Here is a 16,684-nt window from a genome sequence, read left to right as displayed (position 1 = left end):
TTTTGTTTATTTAGGTTAGTATTTAATTTAGGTTATGTCGCTACTTTTATTTTGTTAGCTGTTACCTGTTACCTACTTGTTTGAGTATAAGAAGCAGAAGCAATTGCAATTGAAGTTATTATTTCGACTTGTCGGTCTTTCCAGCCATTTGATTTATACTATTTTCTAAGGGCAGATTGTTTAAGTAGGCCTACAAATTTTACTGATCAACATGACCGAACATTCATTAATAAGATTAGCCTCTCAAAGAGTCAACAGCATTGTTACAAGTGATGATAGTGCACCCAGTTTCTTTACTCCTGGACAGAAGATTATTAACCAGAGTGGCTTTATGAGGTAGGCCTAAGGTAATTAAGTTAATTCATTATGGGTATGCCTCCAGGCACAATACATAGCATAAAACACATAAAACAACACATTTTCCCTCGAGGAGGCGCTTCACCAGTAAAACAGGAGCGGGCGCATGCGGAGTTTTATTCCGCAACACTAAATAGCATAAATTTTACCAATTTTACTTGTTGTTATAGCGAAATATTATATGTTGAATAACCTAATCAGAAACCTAATTTCTTTGTTAATAACACTAGGCTACCTATTTGTTTAACTTTATAAGTTACTAGCTGTACCTGCGGGCTTTGCCCCGTTTAACTTCATAAGTATTCGCATGGCTCAATCACGCCCTGGTTGAAGTTCGTTCGCTACGCTCACTCACCTTTAGGTTGAAGCTCGTTCACTGCGCTCACTAGCCTTCAGGTTAGCTCGTTCGCTACGCTAACCCGCCTCCAGGTTGAAGTTCGTTCGCTACGCTCACTCGTCTTTTGGTTGCAAATTACCTGTTGTCATAAATTAAAAAAAAATGAATAGTGCTGCTTTGATGGTAATCCTTGTAACTTTAATGCTATTGAACATCATAGAACAGAACCAACTTGTTCAATTGAAACAGCTGTTAAGATTCATTAATTCCTTTTAAATATGAAAAATCATAAGGTTAACATGGGAAACTCCAGAGCCACTGGGGCGGAGCCCGAAAGCCCGATCAGAATAAAAACTAGGCTACTTAGTTTTCCTATTTAATGCCCAAAGAATCGGTGTACCGAATTTCAGCCTCCTAGGTAAATGGGAAGAGGGAGAATTAGTTATGAGTGAGTGAGTCAGTGTGGGCTTTGCTTTTTATATATTTAGATGAATAATATTTCAAATAATCATATTGAGCAATTTTCTAGTATAAAGGTATGTTACGAGAGAGGGCGCGTGCAGAGTTTTGTTCCGCAATAATGCACATATAGGCCTACATACAAACTAAATATATTTGATAATAGTTATAAGTGAAATAATACATTTAAACATGTTTATAATTTTGAATGTATAGCCTAAAATAGGCTATACACGCAGTTTGACAACAGCGCATGAGGAAATAAACTCTGCGCTAAGGACTTCCGCAATAGGGCGCACGCGGAGTAAACCTCCGCAAACTGACACCGCGTCACTGAATTGCAACTGACAACAAAATGAGGAGAAATTCTGGGGGTAAAAATAGGTTAGGGGCATTCCCAGGATGAGGTGCGTGAAGTGTAGAGCCGGACACGACTGCCGACACCCATTATGCATATTTATGTTAACAAAAACTACAAGTGCGGAGGAAAACTCCGCAAGCGCCCGTTCGAGGGTTAAATAAGTTAACATCCAAATTTTTTGGATTGACCTGTCGTCAATCAATCCTACTGGATAACTAGTTTTTTTTCAAATCCTTACCCTATTTCTTCTTGTCAAACATGAATTACTCAGCCCTTGCCGTTGTCAAATTAAAAAATACTTTACACGTAACAAATAAACACACTAACCAACATTTACTTTTACAATAGCTTATTATTTACAATACGCAATAGCTTATTATTTACAATACGCGAGGGGCAAAACCAGACTACATGGTTGACGTAAAAACGTGCATGGTCAACCACTAAGTCTGGTTTTGTCCTTGGTCGGCCTCGCATAAGTTTTATAATATTGTTAATATTGTAAAAGTAGGCTATAAGTTAAATGTTTCTTTGTGTGTGTTTTTTCGTTATGTGTAGAGTATTTTTTTAATTTGACAATGACAAGTGCTGAGTAATTCATTTTTGACAAGAAGAAATAAGGATTTGAAAATGGGGTTGAAACCTCTAAAGTAGTTATCCACTATAACTTAAACAATAAGATTGATTGACGACAGGTCAGTAACCTTATTTTAAGGTAAGGTAACCTTTACTTCTTAGTTGCTGACATTTTGCATGCCACTGATCTATTTAATCTGCATGATTACAAATATAGTTTGATAGCACTTTTTGATTTACCTACCACTCCACCAAGTAAAGCATGCATTAGGCTTTAATAGATTTGTCTTTATTAAACTATTAAATTTTAAACTTATTAAATCATTTTAAGTTAGGCCTATATCTGAATCCATTGTAATGAAAATATGAGAAATTGAACTTAAAACGACTTATTTAATATCATATCAATCGTCCACAATCCAGCCAAACCACATGATTTAATAGCAACAAATAATAGGCTATGACATTCCTCCTGCTATAATTTGTTATTGAATCAAATCCAATTGATTAAGTTACAGTCCAATTGTAAATATCATTAAGACTGATAAATCAGCCTGATAAATATAAGGAAAAATTTATGATAGGCTAATATAACAAACGACTTTATTCGAAGGGTTAACTTAGGGGTTGTTGCTGATCTATTGCCAGTGTACCATTCCCTAGAGAACCTGCGATATGTTACCGGATTAAATATCAATATTATCGATTTTAGACAATAGACAATAGACAATGTTCTTTATTTACATATTCGTGGGAGAATAGTACATGCGTCAAAACAAAAGATTTTGATTCGGTTTGATATTAATATCGCATCGGAATCAATAAAACCATCCTGTATTTTCATCCTAAATTTGTACGACTAAAAATGGAAGAATCAATAATATTTATCAACTTTAATACCTATTAAGTTACGTTACCGGTATTGTTTTTTTTTTTTTTTTTTTTTTAACCTCCATCAAATAATATTTTTTTTTGTTAACGAGAACAATTTCTGTACAAGAAATGTAAATATTACCAATGGCATCCGGTTGGATTAAAAAATATTACAAATAGGGACTTAACTGGTGAATTACATTGTTGCTCAATTAATATCGGTGTCTTTGCGTTTCAGAGGTCATGGTACATACGTCGAAGGAGAGGACTTAAAAGCTTCTGTTGCTGGTGTTGTCGAACGAGTAAATAAACTTATTCTTGTTCGTCCATTGAAGACTAGATACAATGGTGAAGTTGGAGACGTAGTTGTTGGACGCATTACAGAGTTGCAACAGAAACGTTGGAAAGTTGATACATGTTCTCGCCTGGACTCTGTTCTTCTTCTCTATTCTGTCAACTTACCAGGAGGTGAACTTGTAAGTAGGCTTCTCTTTTCAAAATCTCCATAACACATTTGTGTCCATATCCAAACTAAGAGTTGGTGCCTACACACTTCAAATGTAGCTGGAGCTGAAATCCATCATTTACAACCTCCATTGTCCCTCTCATTCTTTCCCCCAATGGGAGTTTTGCTCAACTAAATGAATAAACAATATGCAGTATGCTACTTAATTTGAAACCATCCTAAATACAGCTTGAAACTTAAAATTATTTTCTGGCCTGGAGAACAAAGCACTGAAGGCCTACTCCATCTCAAATTGAGTTCTGTTCTAAAAAGCTGTTTGTTGAAAATTTGAAACTAGTCTTACCAAACCTTCTTGCTGCAATTTCATCGTCCTGGCTGAGTAGATTTCTCTTATATTTATTTGTGCCCCTTTTTTAACAGCTGAGAACATTTTTTCCTAAAATATTGATTGGCTTCATTATATTTTATGATTCTTTAATGTACTTCTCCTAATCACATTGATTGATTTTTACTGCAGTTTTCAGCAATGAACCTAACCAGACCAAACTTTAAACAAATTTACTTTTTTGCCTTTATTGACTTTTACGTTAATAGAATTTTACACGTCTTATCCTATGTTGTACCTCCTCCCCTCCAAGTATACCTCACAATCGCAAAATTTAATAATTTTGACTGGGACGGGTGGCGTCGTCCTGTAATCCAGGTACTAGGAGGTCACGAATTGTGGATATTTATAGGCATGCACTGTGGATGCGATACTCCCTGGTGTGGATTAACGTCCGCACGAGTGAGTACTACGACTATCCGCAGCACTATCCTGATAATTAGACCAATTCGTGAGTACCAAGGCAAAAATGTGTTTCGGATTCCACTATAAACTGTAGGTCCCATAGTTGCTATTAGCTGTATGCTGTATGGGCTAGTAATTAACAGCTGTGTCTAAGGAATGTCGGCCTTAGTCACTAACAAGACTACAAGATCGCGCCACTCATCCTACACTCATCTCCATTCATACTTGGCTTAAAATACCTACTTTGTATGGTCGCCATTTCATAGAACAGTTAACAGTAATCATAATCACCACACTTCAATCTCTGACAGTCATATTTTTAACCAAATAGTTGTCACTTTTTATTGAACATAAAATATGAAGGCCTACAACAAAATTCACTAAACAAATTTTCAAATTTCACCTACTCTGCATATTACCTCTGATTGAAAAACTAAACTGAACATATCTTAACTGAAACTCAATTGGCCTTTGTGAATGTTTACAGAGAAGACGTTCATCAGAAGATGAGCAGATGATGCGCAAGTATTTGTGTGAAGGGGATCTCATCAGTGCCGAGGTTCAAAGTATCTTCTCCGACGGCTCACTGTCTCTACACACTCGTAGTCTTAAGTATGGCAAGGTAAGCCACAGTAGAATAGTATGCTGTTGGACGTGAGGTAAAATTTACTGAAGACAGTAGAATTTTGATGTCTCCACTACACTTTTGTCCATGTTCGCAACATAGTAACTTCTCTAAACTCTTTTGCTCTAACTTTTATCTAAGTTTGTACCCGCTAGGCATGCACCCATTCTGTACAATATCATCATACTTTTTGATATTAACAAATCTGGAACATTGTGCACCCAGTTGGGTACTTGAGCGCCTTTTTGGAACGAAGTGTGTACCCAATGAGGTGTTGCAGTGCATTACTGAAGTGCTCATGCACCTGAGTTGGTTTTAGAATTGTTTTTATGACCGTGATGGCTTTATTAAATGTTGTTTAGTTGTGTTTCCATGCTATGAACAATATTACTGGTGTTTATTTAAAAGGGAACACAGCTTTTTAATTTTTGAAAATTGAAAAAATTGAACCCCGTCAGGAACACAATTAAGTTTGTTAAATATTTTTCTTTAACTAACAAACTATGTTTATGTCAAAACTCTATAACAAGTGTTTTGTTTACTGGGAATCAAAATTAAATACGGTATCAAGAATGTTCACTCATCGTCCCTGGAAATCAGGGCCCAGTAAAGTTTAAAGCAACAAGGGTTTCTTCACCCAACACAAAGTAGGCCTACTTATATTTAATCTATGCTTATCCTTGCTGTTTCACAGGAGTGTGCGAAGCAGCAAAAAATTTTCGATTCGAAGCAACGATTCGATTCAAAAGATTTTCGATTCGATTCGATGCAACTCGATTCGAAGCAATACGGTATTTTTCTATTCATAATTGTCAATTGAGTGGATTAACAATAATTAAAATTTACCACATTTGTGTAATACAAATTTTTGTTGATGTGGTAGGCCTATTCATACTTAACATATGAATTTTAGGTGAAAAAATTTTATTTTCAATCATAGGGATTAGAATAACCTGTATTGCTGGAAATACCTGTGAGCTGCTTTACTTCCCTATTTCATAATTTTTACTTGGAATTGGCTCAACTGCAAGAAAGAAGAAAATATTTTTTTTTATCAAGACATTCATTCTCATTTTAATAACTGTTTAAATAACTAAATAGGTACCGGTAGCTAAATTACAACAAATTTGAATGGAACTTAATATAAAAAGACAATTAAGAAATAAATTTACATATCACAAGTTTAGGGCCTGTGGACCGGCTTCAGGACTGCAAGCAAGAAGAAAATAAAAATAATATGTTTCCACCATGCAATATGTATCATTCATTCCCTACCTCCTAACTTCCTTAGTATAATAACCTCACACTTACATTATTTGTTACATCATCATAAATAAAGAATTATCTATTAATGGCATGAGTAGGCCTACAGCTTTACATAGGCATTATTTTTATAGGGCCTAAAATAGTAATAGGCTAAGCAACATGACAAGTGGAGAACTCATTGAAGAAAAGATATTGTGTAAACTAATTTACTATAAAACTCAAAAACAGTAAATAACACACAAACGTTGTTTATGGTATAATTATTAAGGACTTATCCTTGCTGTAAAAAATGCATATCATGTCATACAGTAGTATAGACCTACTGCACGAGATTAAAATCCTAAAACAACTGATTTTGATAGCTAATGAATGAAAAGAATTAAAAATCCATAAAATAAAGCCAAACAATATCACAATTAATTAGGTACCCGAAAAGTAACTCTTAAATAATATATAGAAGATTAAAATAATATTAAATTAAGAGATAAGAAAGTTAAATGCTAACTTCTAGTGCCCTTGGACAACAGGTCAATGTTTTTAAACTACCCAAAATGTTTTTGGAACGGCAGGGTCTTTTTCTCTGAAGGAAGGGTAGTAGTATGTCAACAAAAACAATGAACCACTCTCAACAGCCAGGCCCGGGCAACGATGTGTGCATTCAAGGTCATAGACCCTCCCCCTCCCCTCTTACACAACCCGGTTGCTACCCAGTTGCTTCAATTGCTGACAAAATTCAAGTGATGAAACAAGGAAGTAGAGACAAAAAAATATATTTCTTTATTCAAAAACACAAAACTGTTACAGATCATTTTCAAAGAAATTAATTCATTGTAATTTGTGAGTTGTAAATATTGTATTGGATCTTAGAAATATATTTTTTTAATCCCATCTAACCAAGATACAGATCTGTTCACTATTATCAGATATTTCTTTTGTTTATAATTTATTATGTAAAATACTAAAATATATTTTTTATTAGGTATGGAATAAACAATAAATGATTAAACTAGTATGTCTGGATAAATAGTCTTTCTATTCTTTTGACTTTGTTTTCTTTGCACTGTTAGTGTTGCATCACGGCTTTTGTCTTGTCACTCTTGTCAGTAGACGACTAGACTGGCTCTGGCTAGTGGCAGTGCGGCAATTGCTCCGTTGTGTCTTTAGGTCGTGAGCCAACTTAATCTTTAAGGCTAAACATCCCTGAAAAAGTTGTGTTTCTGGCCCGATGGATAGCAGCACCTCTGCGGCAAATTTGTACCACTTATAATTTCCGTATTTATCATCAGATTTTTGTTTTGTAAACGGTTTTGTAAATGATATGAATAAGACATTCACGCTATTTTGCTAATGTTTTTTAAAATTTATTTACAAAAAAGTTTTATAAAGAATTTTTTTTGCTGTAATTATTTTTTTTAATCGCAGGTAGTCATTTTGTAAAGAGAAATTTTAAAAGAATTTTGCCGTTTTCAGATATAAATTCGGTCAAACGGTTGTATCGGAATCGTTTTTTAAAGAAATTATCATTATTTCTCTCGCGCTCCGGTCCCCTCCCCCCTCCCACCGCATAGCGCAGCTCCAGTGCCCAGCCGCTCTGCCCGGCCCTGCAACGCGACTGTAGCTTCGTCATCTCAACCTCGCATTCATACTCTGACCGGACACACTTACTAGACTGGACTCCTGATTTTAACAGATACTAGTGTGTATGATTTAAAAACAAGTATTTTCTGTAAGTCGGAAAGAGACATCTATTCAAATCAAATTGAAGTTTTATCCGTCTGTACATTGCTTAGAATCATGGAGTTTTTGGTTATTATTACGTTTCATAGCCTAAGAAAGCCTATGAATAAAGCCTATCAGTAATATATAAAAATTGAATACTTGTGTCAGGCAATTAAAATTACAGTAATCATAATTGTTATTTCTTTAACTGAGAATGCTCATTCCGATTACTAAAATAGCGAGCTGTGTTAGCGCTAAAACAGCATTGCGAGAGTTGGCGCAAAACACTCTCGCACTCTAATTTTTACGTTTTCTTTCTGGACTCCAAAATAATAGCTCATGCTATGAAAATGATAAAAAATTAGTGAAATATTTTTTTAGCAAACCATCATGAATTTTTAAAGCTTTACGTTGTTAACGTATCAATGTTTTGTGTACTGTGCATTTATTTACTTACTAGCTGTTTGCCCGTTCTACGTAGGGCCTACGGGAATCTTGTAGTAAGTTGAAACCTTATATTCTGAACAGGAGTTGGTTTGCATATTTAGTGTGCATTTTGCATTAAAAGAAGGCCTGTAATTGAAAGTTACTTTTCACACAGGTTAAAAGTAGTTAAAATACTACTACCTCAACCTCACTATTGCACACTTTATTCGGGTTGAAATTTTCATTAACAAAGGTGCTCTTGTCTTTTCCCACGAAACAATGAGAAAAAGGACATTTGCCAACAGACATACAAACAAAAATACAGAATTGAATTAGGGGATTTGCTACGCTTTAACCAAAGCAAATTACAAACAAAGTAATTATTTAAAAGTTTTGATAGTGTGACGGCCTGGCATATTTGCCTCATTTTGTTGTAATTTGTTAACTTTGAGCTTAAGCTGATTGGCCTTACTCCCTAAACCTGGCCCGTTGGCTATCACCGAATATTTGCTAGGTTGATGTGTCAACCGTATTTAGCAATATTGAATTTTATTTAACTTCACATAAGTCTCCAAGTGAACCTTAAAACTCATACTCCAATTCATTTCATTACTTTGTAACCCTACAATAATCCTAACCAGACGTCGTGGCTTGGCCGGATGTATCATGGAATGTGCTGACTCCGCGAGTGCACGCGGATTGTGGTAAACAACGTTACAATTCTAGCTTCATTCTCGCTACAATTAGTTTCATTAACGACCATTGTAATCGTTTGGCTGCAGCACCTGTCAAGCAAGTGTCCACGCGTTGAATTATGGGCTGAGCGCTCAGCGTGCGCTGATTGGCTGACGATGGTCATGTGACCACGCTGAGGCTCTCGCTGGGACGATGCTGAAGCAATTAGACCGCGCCGGAATGTAACGAACGACGGTAGGGTCCGCGCGGGCGGTCTCCCCTTTCATCTTACTCCTTTCTTCTATAAATCCGTGTACGTTTTTAAATTCATTATTGTAATTCGTATGTTATTCGGTTAGTCGCGGGTTGCTTTGTAAATTGTAATGTGTTATGTTTAGTCGATGAAATTGTTAAAGGTTAATTAATTTCTAAGTAATAAAGTGTTAGCTGATCCCTATTCGCTTGTTTTAATATTCGTTCTTCCTGCTCCCAACCGCTACGAAGACTAGAAGAGGGCCGCTGTGACAATAGTGTCATCAAATTTTATCATAATCGTTTTTAGTCCTAATCAAACTGTAAAATTGATGTAAATCCGTTGGCAAATAAATAAATAAGTAAATAAATACACAGTCCACAAAACATTTAAAACGTTAACAACGCCAAGCTTTAAGAATTCATGATGATATGCAAAAAAAATTTTCACTAATGGTTTTTCATTTTTATTGCATTAACTAACATTATGAAGTCCAGACAGAAAACGCAAAAATTGTACAGTAAGACATCAATTTAATTTAATAAGAAATAAGGTGCAGCACTAACGATAACTATAGTTGTAAATAGTAATGTGTTTGTACGTAAAACTGTTTCTTACTACTACCAATGGTTCTAAGGAAAAGTGTAGCAGTACCAAAAACCAACGTTTACATTTAAGAAAAGAACTATAGTAGGCCTACTTACGACCAATTCAAACTGTCCTTCTAATTAAACTGTATTATAGGTGTTAATCCGTTGACAAATATAAAAATAAATAAATACACAGGCCACAAATTATGTAACATGTAATGTTAACAACGTAAAGCTTTAAAAACTCACTATATGGTTTTCTACAAAAAACTTTCACTTGATGTTGTACAGTTCAGAAGTTATTAATCTCCCTTGGTTTTACATTTTTTAAGTTTTTGAAAATTTATTTTCCATTAATAGTATTATTTGTAAGCAACTTTTAATGTTAACATATTATTGACGTTATTCTTATTATTACGTAATCTCTAAACGATAATCGGTACATATATCTAGCAAACATTCGGAGGAAATGTGACAAAAAACGCACAAATCAGAGGTTTCGGACGTTAGTAATCTATCTATATATTAATAGGCAAGCATGTTTCTTTAAAACCTTTTTTCTCAGGTCGTGTGCATCGCAGAGAAAATCTACGCATACTGTTGGAAAGATATTTTCCTGTAGATGTGCAGAATGCCTCTAAAAATTAAAATAGGCTAACAAATAAGCACAAAAAATTAATTTGAAAACTTCAAAAAATTAACATGGAGCATATGGGTTGCCATGATGGTGACGAAATAACAACAAAATGTTAACAGAAAATCAAAACAAATGGAAGAAATTCAAATCACATGTGTTATTTACAGTGTGGGGATAAAATAGAGAAGTCTGTACATTAATTATTTTTGGTCGAGTTTCGACCACAGGACGACCACTAGTTTTCCTAAATAGGAAAAGTACCGATATCGTTGTCGAAATGTAAGTAAGTAGACACCAAAAATGGCAGCCAGTGGCACATTGGAAAAGTGAGTTTAGCTACATCTGTAAGCTAAACTGTTACCTCTGTTACGATCACAGCGAAATCACAAAGATCGTCCAAGATCGCAGCAACATCCACGATCACCCACTGCAGTTCTGATTTTTTACTTTGCACTTTACACATCTGTCTTTGAAGCGCCGTCAATGAGTGGAAACCTGTTTTGTAAGCTATTAGTGACGATGATAAATAAATGTAAGTTTACCAGCACTAATATACAGCACTGTTTCACAGTATTTTTCCCGGTTATCAAAACTCAAGAACAATCGTTGCACTTGCGATTAATTAAACCGGTTAAGTAAGGCACAACCAAGGCTGCACAACGTTTTTAATCTAACTTAATACTTTAATACTTTTTAGTACTTTTCGATGAAATGGCGACCATACAAAGTAGGTATTTTAAGCCAAGTATGAATGGAGATGAGTGTAGTAGGATGAGTGTAGTAGGATGAGTGGCGCGATCTTGTAGTCTTGTTAGTGACTAAGGCCGACATATTCCTTAGACACAGCTGTTAATTAATAGCCCATACAGCTAATGGCAACCATCGATGGCAACTAAGGGACCTACAGTTTAAAGTGGAATCCGAACCACATTTTTGCCTTGGTATATACGAATTGGTCTAATTACCAGGATAGTACTGCGGATAGTCGTAGTACTCACTCGTGCGGACGTTAATCCACACCAGAGAGTATCGCATCCAAAGTGCATGCCTATAAATATCCACAATTCGTGACCTCCTAGTAGCTGGATTACAGGACGTCGCCACCCGTCCCAGTTTGGATGTGCTAACAAAACTTGATCGGAAATGGTTGCGGTATTTGTAAACAACTTTTAATGTACACATATACGTGACAGCTAGAAGTGAGAACTAATCCAAACAGCTGATCGTTATTTCATAAAGTGTGGTAATAGTAAACATTGGGAAAAAAATTGACAAAATTCGAACCAAATTGGGTTTTTGATGGTTCGTTATTTTGTTTTCAAAGAAGCGAGGCCATGTTTTTATAGCCAAAGACACTCTCATCAATCCAGTAAATACGGAAAAATTATTAGAACCTTGATCGGAACTTTAGTTTTCTAGGAGTAGGCCGCGCAAAATGACATTTTGGCACAGAATAGACAAACAGACGGACAGAAATTGAGATAAGACTCGTTTCGGCTTTCTTATGTTATGAAACGTAAAAATAACCATAACCTGCATGATTCTAAGCAATGTACAGACAAAACTGTAATTTTATTTATATAGATTTATATATTTGCCAACAGATTTACACCAATTTTACAGTTTGATTAGGCCTAAATACGATTATCATAAAGTTAAAAATTTGATGACACTATCAAAACTTTTAAATACTTATTTTGTTTGCAATTTGTTTTGGTTAAAGCGTAGCAAAACCCCAATTCAATTCTGTATTTGTTCGTGTATGGAAGCGCGGGAAACCGTCATCCACCGGTGTACTACAAGCAACACCCCAGCAGCGTTGTGGGGGGGGGGGGAGGGGTAGCAAATGTGAGTGTGACCTTGGAATGAGTCACAGCGGCCCTGTCCTGCACCGGCTTCATGTCTCTCTCGCGTTTGTTATAATTACTGTAAATGTTTAAACAACGAAACCGACTAAACCCGCCAAGCGATTTTAAAAATTTAAAAAGTAAAATTAAATAAAAATTATTGTCTTTAAAATGACTACCTGCAATTTTCATTTTTTATTTTGTAACACAATTATTTTACTATAATTTTTTTAACCAACAACTTAATTCAAATTTATCTTCAATGGCGTGAATTGTTATCTTATCCCGTTCACAAATCAGTTTTCAAAATGAAAATCGGATGAAAATTCCACCAATAAACACCAACACAAAATGACTCCATTTTGGTGCTGCGACGTGGTGGCAGAATTTGGAACTAAACCTGGGATGTTTAGCCCTTCTCATTTGAACATTTTAATTCCTCTGTAATAATAGATATAATAATATAAGAGTGTTTCATTGGAAATAAATTGTTCTTTTTTTTCTTTTGCCCGAACATTCGGGGATCGGCAGACCCCTAACAAAAATACCAAATGTATCAGTCTATAACATTAATAATCTTACTAGTTAAGTATTAAGTAACAATTTTTCAGACTTATTTTTAAAATGATTTTGGAGTAACCTATCTTGTTTTGGCTAGGTTTACAGTAGTAAAATATTTTTCACACTGCTTACATCAAGACAAAAAACAAAACCTCTCATCATTTGCAATGTCAAAACAAAAAAATATAAAACAATTAAAGTTATATTTAATGCAAAGAATGTATTAAATAAGAACGCCTTCGTAAAGGAAACGCAACAGCAACGCGCTCCTGTATTGCGGGTATTGCATTGACTTTCTGCAGGCGTTTTTCGTATATGGATACTGACTCCCTCATGAATCGAATCGTTTTTTGACCACCACTGAATCGAATCGCGATTCGATGCATCGAATCGAATCGAATCGAAATTTCGATCCATTTTCGATGCATCGCACACCCCTTTTTTAAGTAACATAGCCTACTATCTTAATAATATTTTGTTTTCAGCTCTCTCAAGGAGTTTTAGTCAAAGTGTTCCCGGGACTGATAAAGAGAAGAAAAACACATTTCCACAAGTTGCCGTGTGGGGCGAGTGTTATCCTAGGTAACAACGGCTACATCTGGGTCTGCCCCACCACGACTGACGAGCAAGGCACGGGTGGCTTTATTCAGAACCTAGATCAGGTACGAGATATTTCGATCTAGTGGAGGAAAAACATCATTTACATCCAACTTACATAAATGTAAATGTGTAGTAATTACCACACCAGTTTGCATCAGCATCTTTTGAGATGTAAAGTTAATTTAATTGAGAAAGTTCATGAAATGCATATCCCTATAGTTGTGTAATTAACAAATTGTCAAAACAACTTACATAGTCTCCTCTAACACAAGGCCGCGGTTGGTCTTTGGCAACGTCACAACGTCATGCCCATTGCCATCGTAATAACAGAAATAACAAAAGTGTAAACATAAACATTTCCTATACTGTCCATTATAAATTAATGCAACAGCTGTTTTGGTTTGACGGGACAGTAGTGTTTTGTCTCGCTGTGGCCTTGTATTAGAGGAGACTATGCTTTATCAAATAAATTCTAGCAGATTCCAGTAGTAGAAAAATACAAGCATACCATTTTTTTAAATGTTGTACTTTGTACTAAAACTACATTACCTCTAATGTTTAGGCATTAACCAGTTTTGAGATAAGTTTTTGCGTTTTTGAGATTTTATTGGGCAGCCTATATAGATATATCTTATTGGGTATATGGATTGACCCAGCTCAGATTAGTTGATGACCCAGTTAAGAAGCAAATTACTGGGGTTTTTCTTGAAAAATTAGGTCGCTTATTGCAATATTTTTGTCCCGGCATTCCTTTAACCATTTAAGCTCATATTCCTCTACATCCTTTGGTTCAAATCACACAACTTCAACCTTATGATTTCCAGAAAAAAATACTTCGGTCGTCAAACTTATTTTTCCTTTTCAACATTGTAGCTCAAGTGCCAAGTACAGTAGTCCAAAATATTTTGCAATTTCCAATTTTTTCTTTGATGTGTTGTATTGTTTTTAACTTACCTATAATATTAGGCTCAGTATCCACCCTTAATGCACAGCGTTTCCTTTTGTTTTTTCATCCATATTTCCTGAATTTCAAGAGAAGGTACAGTTAAGTGGAGGTTAAATTCGCAATATAGAGGTTCTGATAATAATAGGTTCTGATAATTCTCGTTATATTGAAGTGATCGTCAGTTTAAAAAATCTGCCATTTTCCAGCCAGTTCCGAGAGCAGATAGGGAAGTGATTGCCAGACTTCGAAACTGCATTCTGGCCCTTGCTGCCAGCAAAATGCTTTTGTTCGATACCAGCATCTGCTATGCTTATGAACAGTCTCTTAAATACGAGGTAAGTTGGAAAAGATAACTAGTTTGCTATCACATGGTGTCTACTAAACCTGGTTGGAAAAATTCAAGGAGTTTTCCAGGAGAATTCAAGACAAATTCCTGAATTTTAAGAGCTACTATCGGAACCCGCTCAACTAATCGCAACCCGCTAATAATAATTTATTATTATTATTAATGATAATTATTATTTGAATTTGAAGCAAAACTTTTCCAAAGAATATTTTAGCTTATACAACATAATAAAACAGTATAACTGGTAGGTAAGGTGACACCAGTTATCATCTCCCGCATTCCTGGGATTACCGGTGAGCATGTCATGCAGTCTCGTCAACACGGTCGACTGATCGCAGCTAAACAGGTTCGCATATTTTATGATTTCAGCCACACCAGTAATCGTTTCCTGCGATCGCGGCAACACCCGTGTGCATATTTTACCGTTTGGGCGACACCGGAAATAGTTTCCCGGGATCACGGCAACACCCGTGACCATATCTTGCGGTTTAAGCGACACCGATAATAGTCTCCCGCGATCGCGGCAACACCCATAATCGTCTGACGCCATTGCGGCAACACCCGTAGGCATGTCTCGTGGTTCCGGCAACACCAATAATTGTCTGCCGCGATTGCGGCAACACCCGTAGGCATATCTCGCGATAGCGGCAACACCTGTAGGCATATCACCGACACCGATAATCTTCTCCCGCGATCGCGACAATGCCCGTGAGCATATCTTTATTGCGACACCGATAATCATTTCCCAAGATCGCGGCAACAAAAGCGGTAGTGTTTCGGTTAGCCGACGATTCCGATGACCGGGCTTCGGATTCCCGGAGGTTTGGGTGGATTCCTGGAGTTTTCCAGGACATTTCAAGGTTAGATAAAATTCCCGGAGGTTTCCCGTTTTTCCCGAATTTCCCGGAGAGTAGACACCATGTATCATGTTTGTTTCAATATCGTTAATTTTTTTCAAAACTTTGTTTGCATCAGTTATCCAGTGATTGTGAAGTACAATTACAATATTAGTCCCATTTTCTAGTTAGTATTGAGACTACAGTGATATGACAGTATCGGTGGCCATGTTGTTCCACAGCAATGTCAAGCCATTCTTTAGACCAATCATTAGTGAAGGGATTCATTCAGATAAATCCTCATAAACTGACTAATTAAAATAATTAACATAAATACCGAAACCACCTGTTTTCTATATACTATGTTGGGTTGAAACATGCTTTTTATTTTGTTGAGTAGATTTATAGTTTTCAAATATCAATGCGTTTAAAATCATGAATTATATTTGTGCATTTGTTTGATTTGATAAAGTGTAAGTTTTTCATGTTATGTTAAATACTAGAAAAAAATAGACAGTTTTATTCGGTGAAAACAGTTTTAAAGTTGGTTAATTTTTTAGAAATAGATGGTTAACAAATATCCTTCTACATATTCCAGTCTTTAAAATGCCTTTAAACTCAATCCAGCTAATCCATAATGAAGATCTATTCAGAATGTTTAATCTATACACCAATGTATTGCGTTTTCCAGGTGGCCGAACTTCTCGTTCCTGAACACATGTTTGATGTCGCTGTTCTCACCCAGGCTAGTTTGCAGATGCAGGAAAGTGTATTGTAATTTTAAGGTTTTCTTGTATCGTTATCTTTTAATAAATTTATATTGTATTTTTTATATCATTTCAAAACTATTTTTAAACTCAGTAACTTCAGTAATTCACCATGCAAATGTTTACAATCGGTCACTATCGGCCGAGAGTTACTAAAATTAATCTGTCATTGATTAATTGCTCTTAAGTGTGCGTTATTCACCTCTTTAACATTTCAAAATGATTTTTACTTTACTGTCACACAGCTGATTTAAACAAATCAACTAAATGAGGGGATCTGTGTGGTTATTACACATTTTAGTAGGGTTTGAAAACTGGTTCTCGACGCATAACGAATAATGTAGTACCCTTTTATCTTAGGTGAATAAAAC

At 35.6% G+C, this 16,684-nt stretch overlaps 1 protein-coding gene across 1 annotated transcript; it reads left to right on the top strand.

The window, feature by feature from the left end:
* On the top strand, positions 1–16,383 carry LOC128992036 (exosome complex component RRP4). Its single transcript, XM_054415383.1, has 6 exons — positions 1–336; positions 3,202–3,439; positions 4,707–4,841; positions 13,304–13,480; positions 14,571–14,699; positions 16,238–16,383. Exons 1-6 carry the CDS (start codon positions 212–214, stop codon positions 16,322–16,324), a joined length of 891 nt encoding a protein of 296 aa, XP_054271358.1. The 5' UTR covers positions 1–211; the 3' UTR covers positions 16,325–16,383.
* The last annotated feature ends 301 nt before the right edge of the window (positions 16,384–16,684 follow it).

This window comes from Macrosteles quadrilineatus, unplaced genomic scaffold (genome assembly GCF_028750875.1).
Source record: "Macrosteles quadrilineatus isolate MER2022 unplaced genomic scaffold, UCM_ALF_1.0 Scaffold_4__1_contigs__length_99947679, whole genome shotgun sequence".
In the NCBI taxonomy this organism is placed as follows: Eukaryota; Metazoa; Arthropoda; class Insecta; order Hemiptera; family Cicadellidae; genus Macrosteles; species Macrosteles quadrilineatus.
Note: the sequence above shows the minus strand (reverse complement) of the source record. Positions and strands in the feature narration are given on the sequence as shown.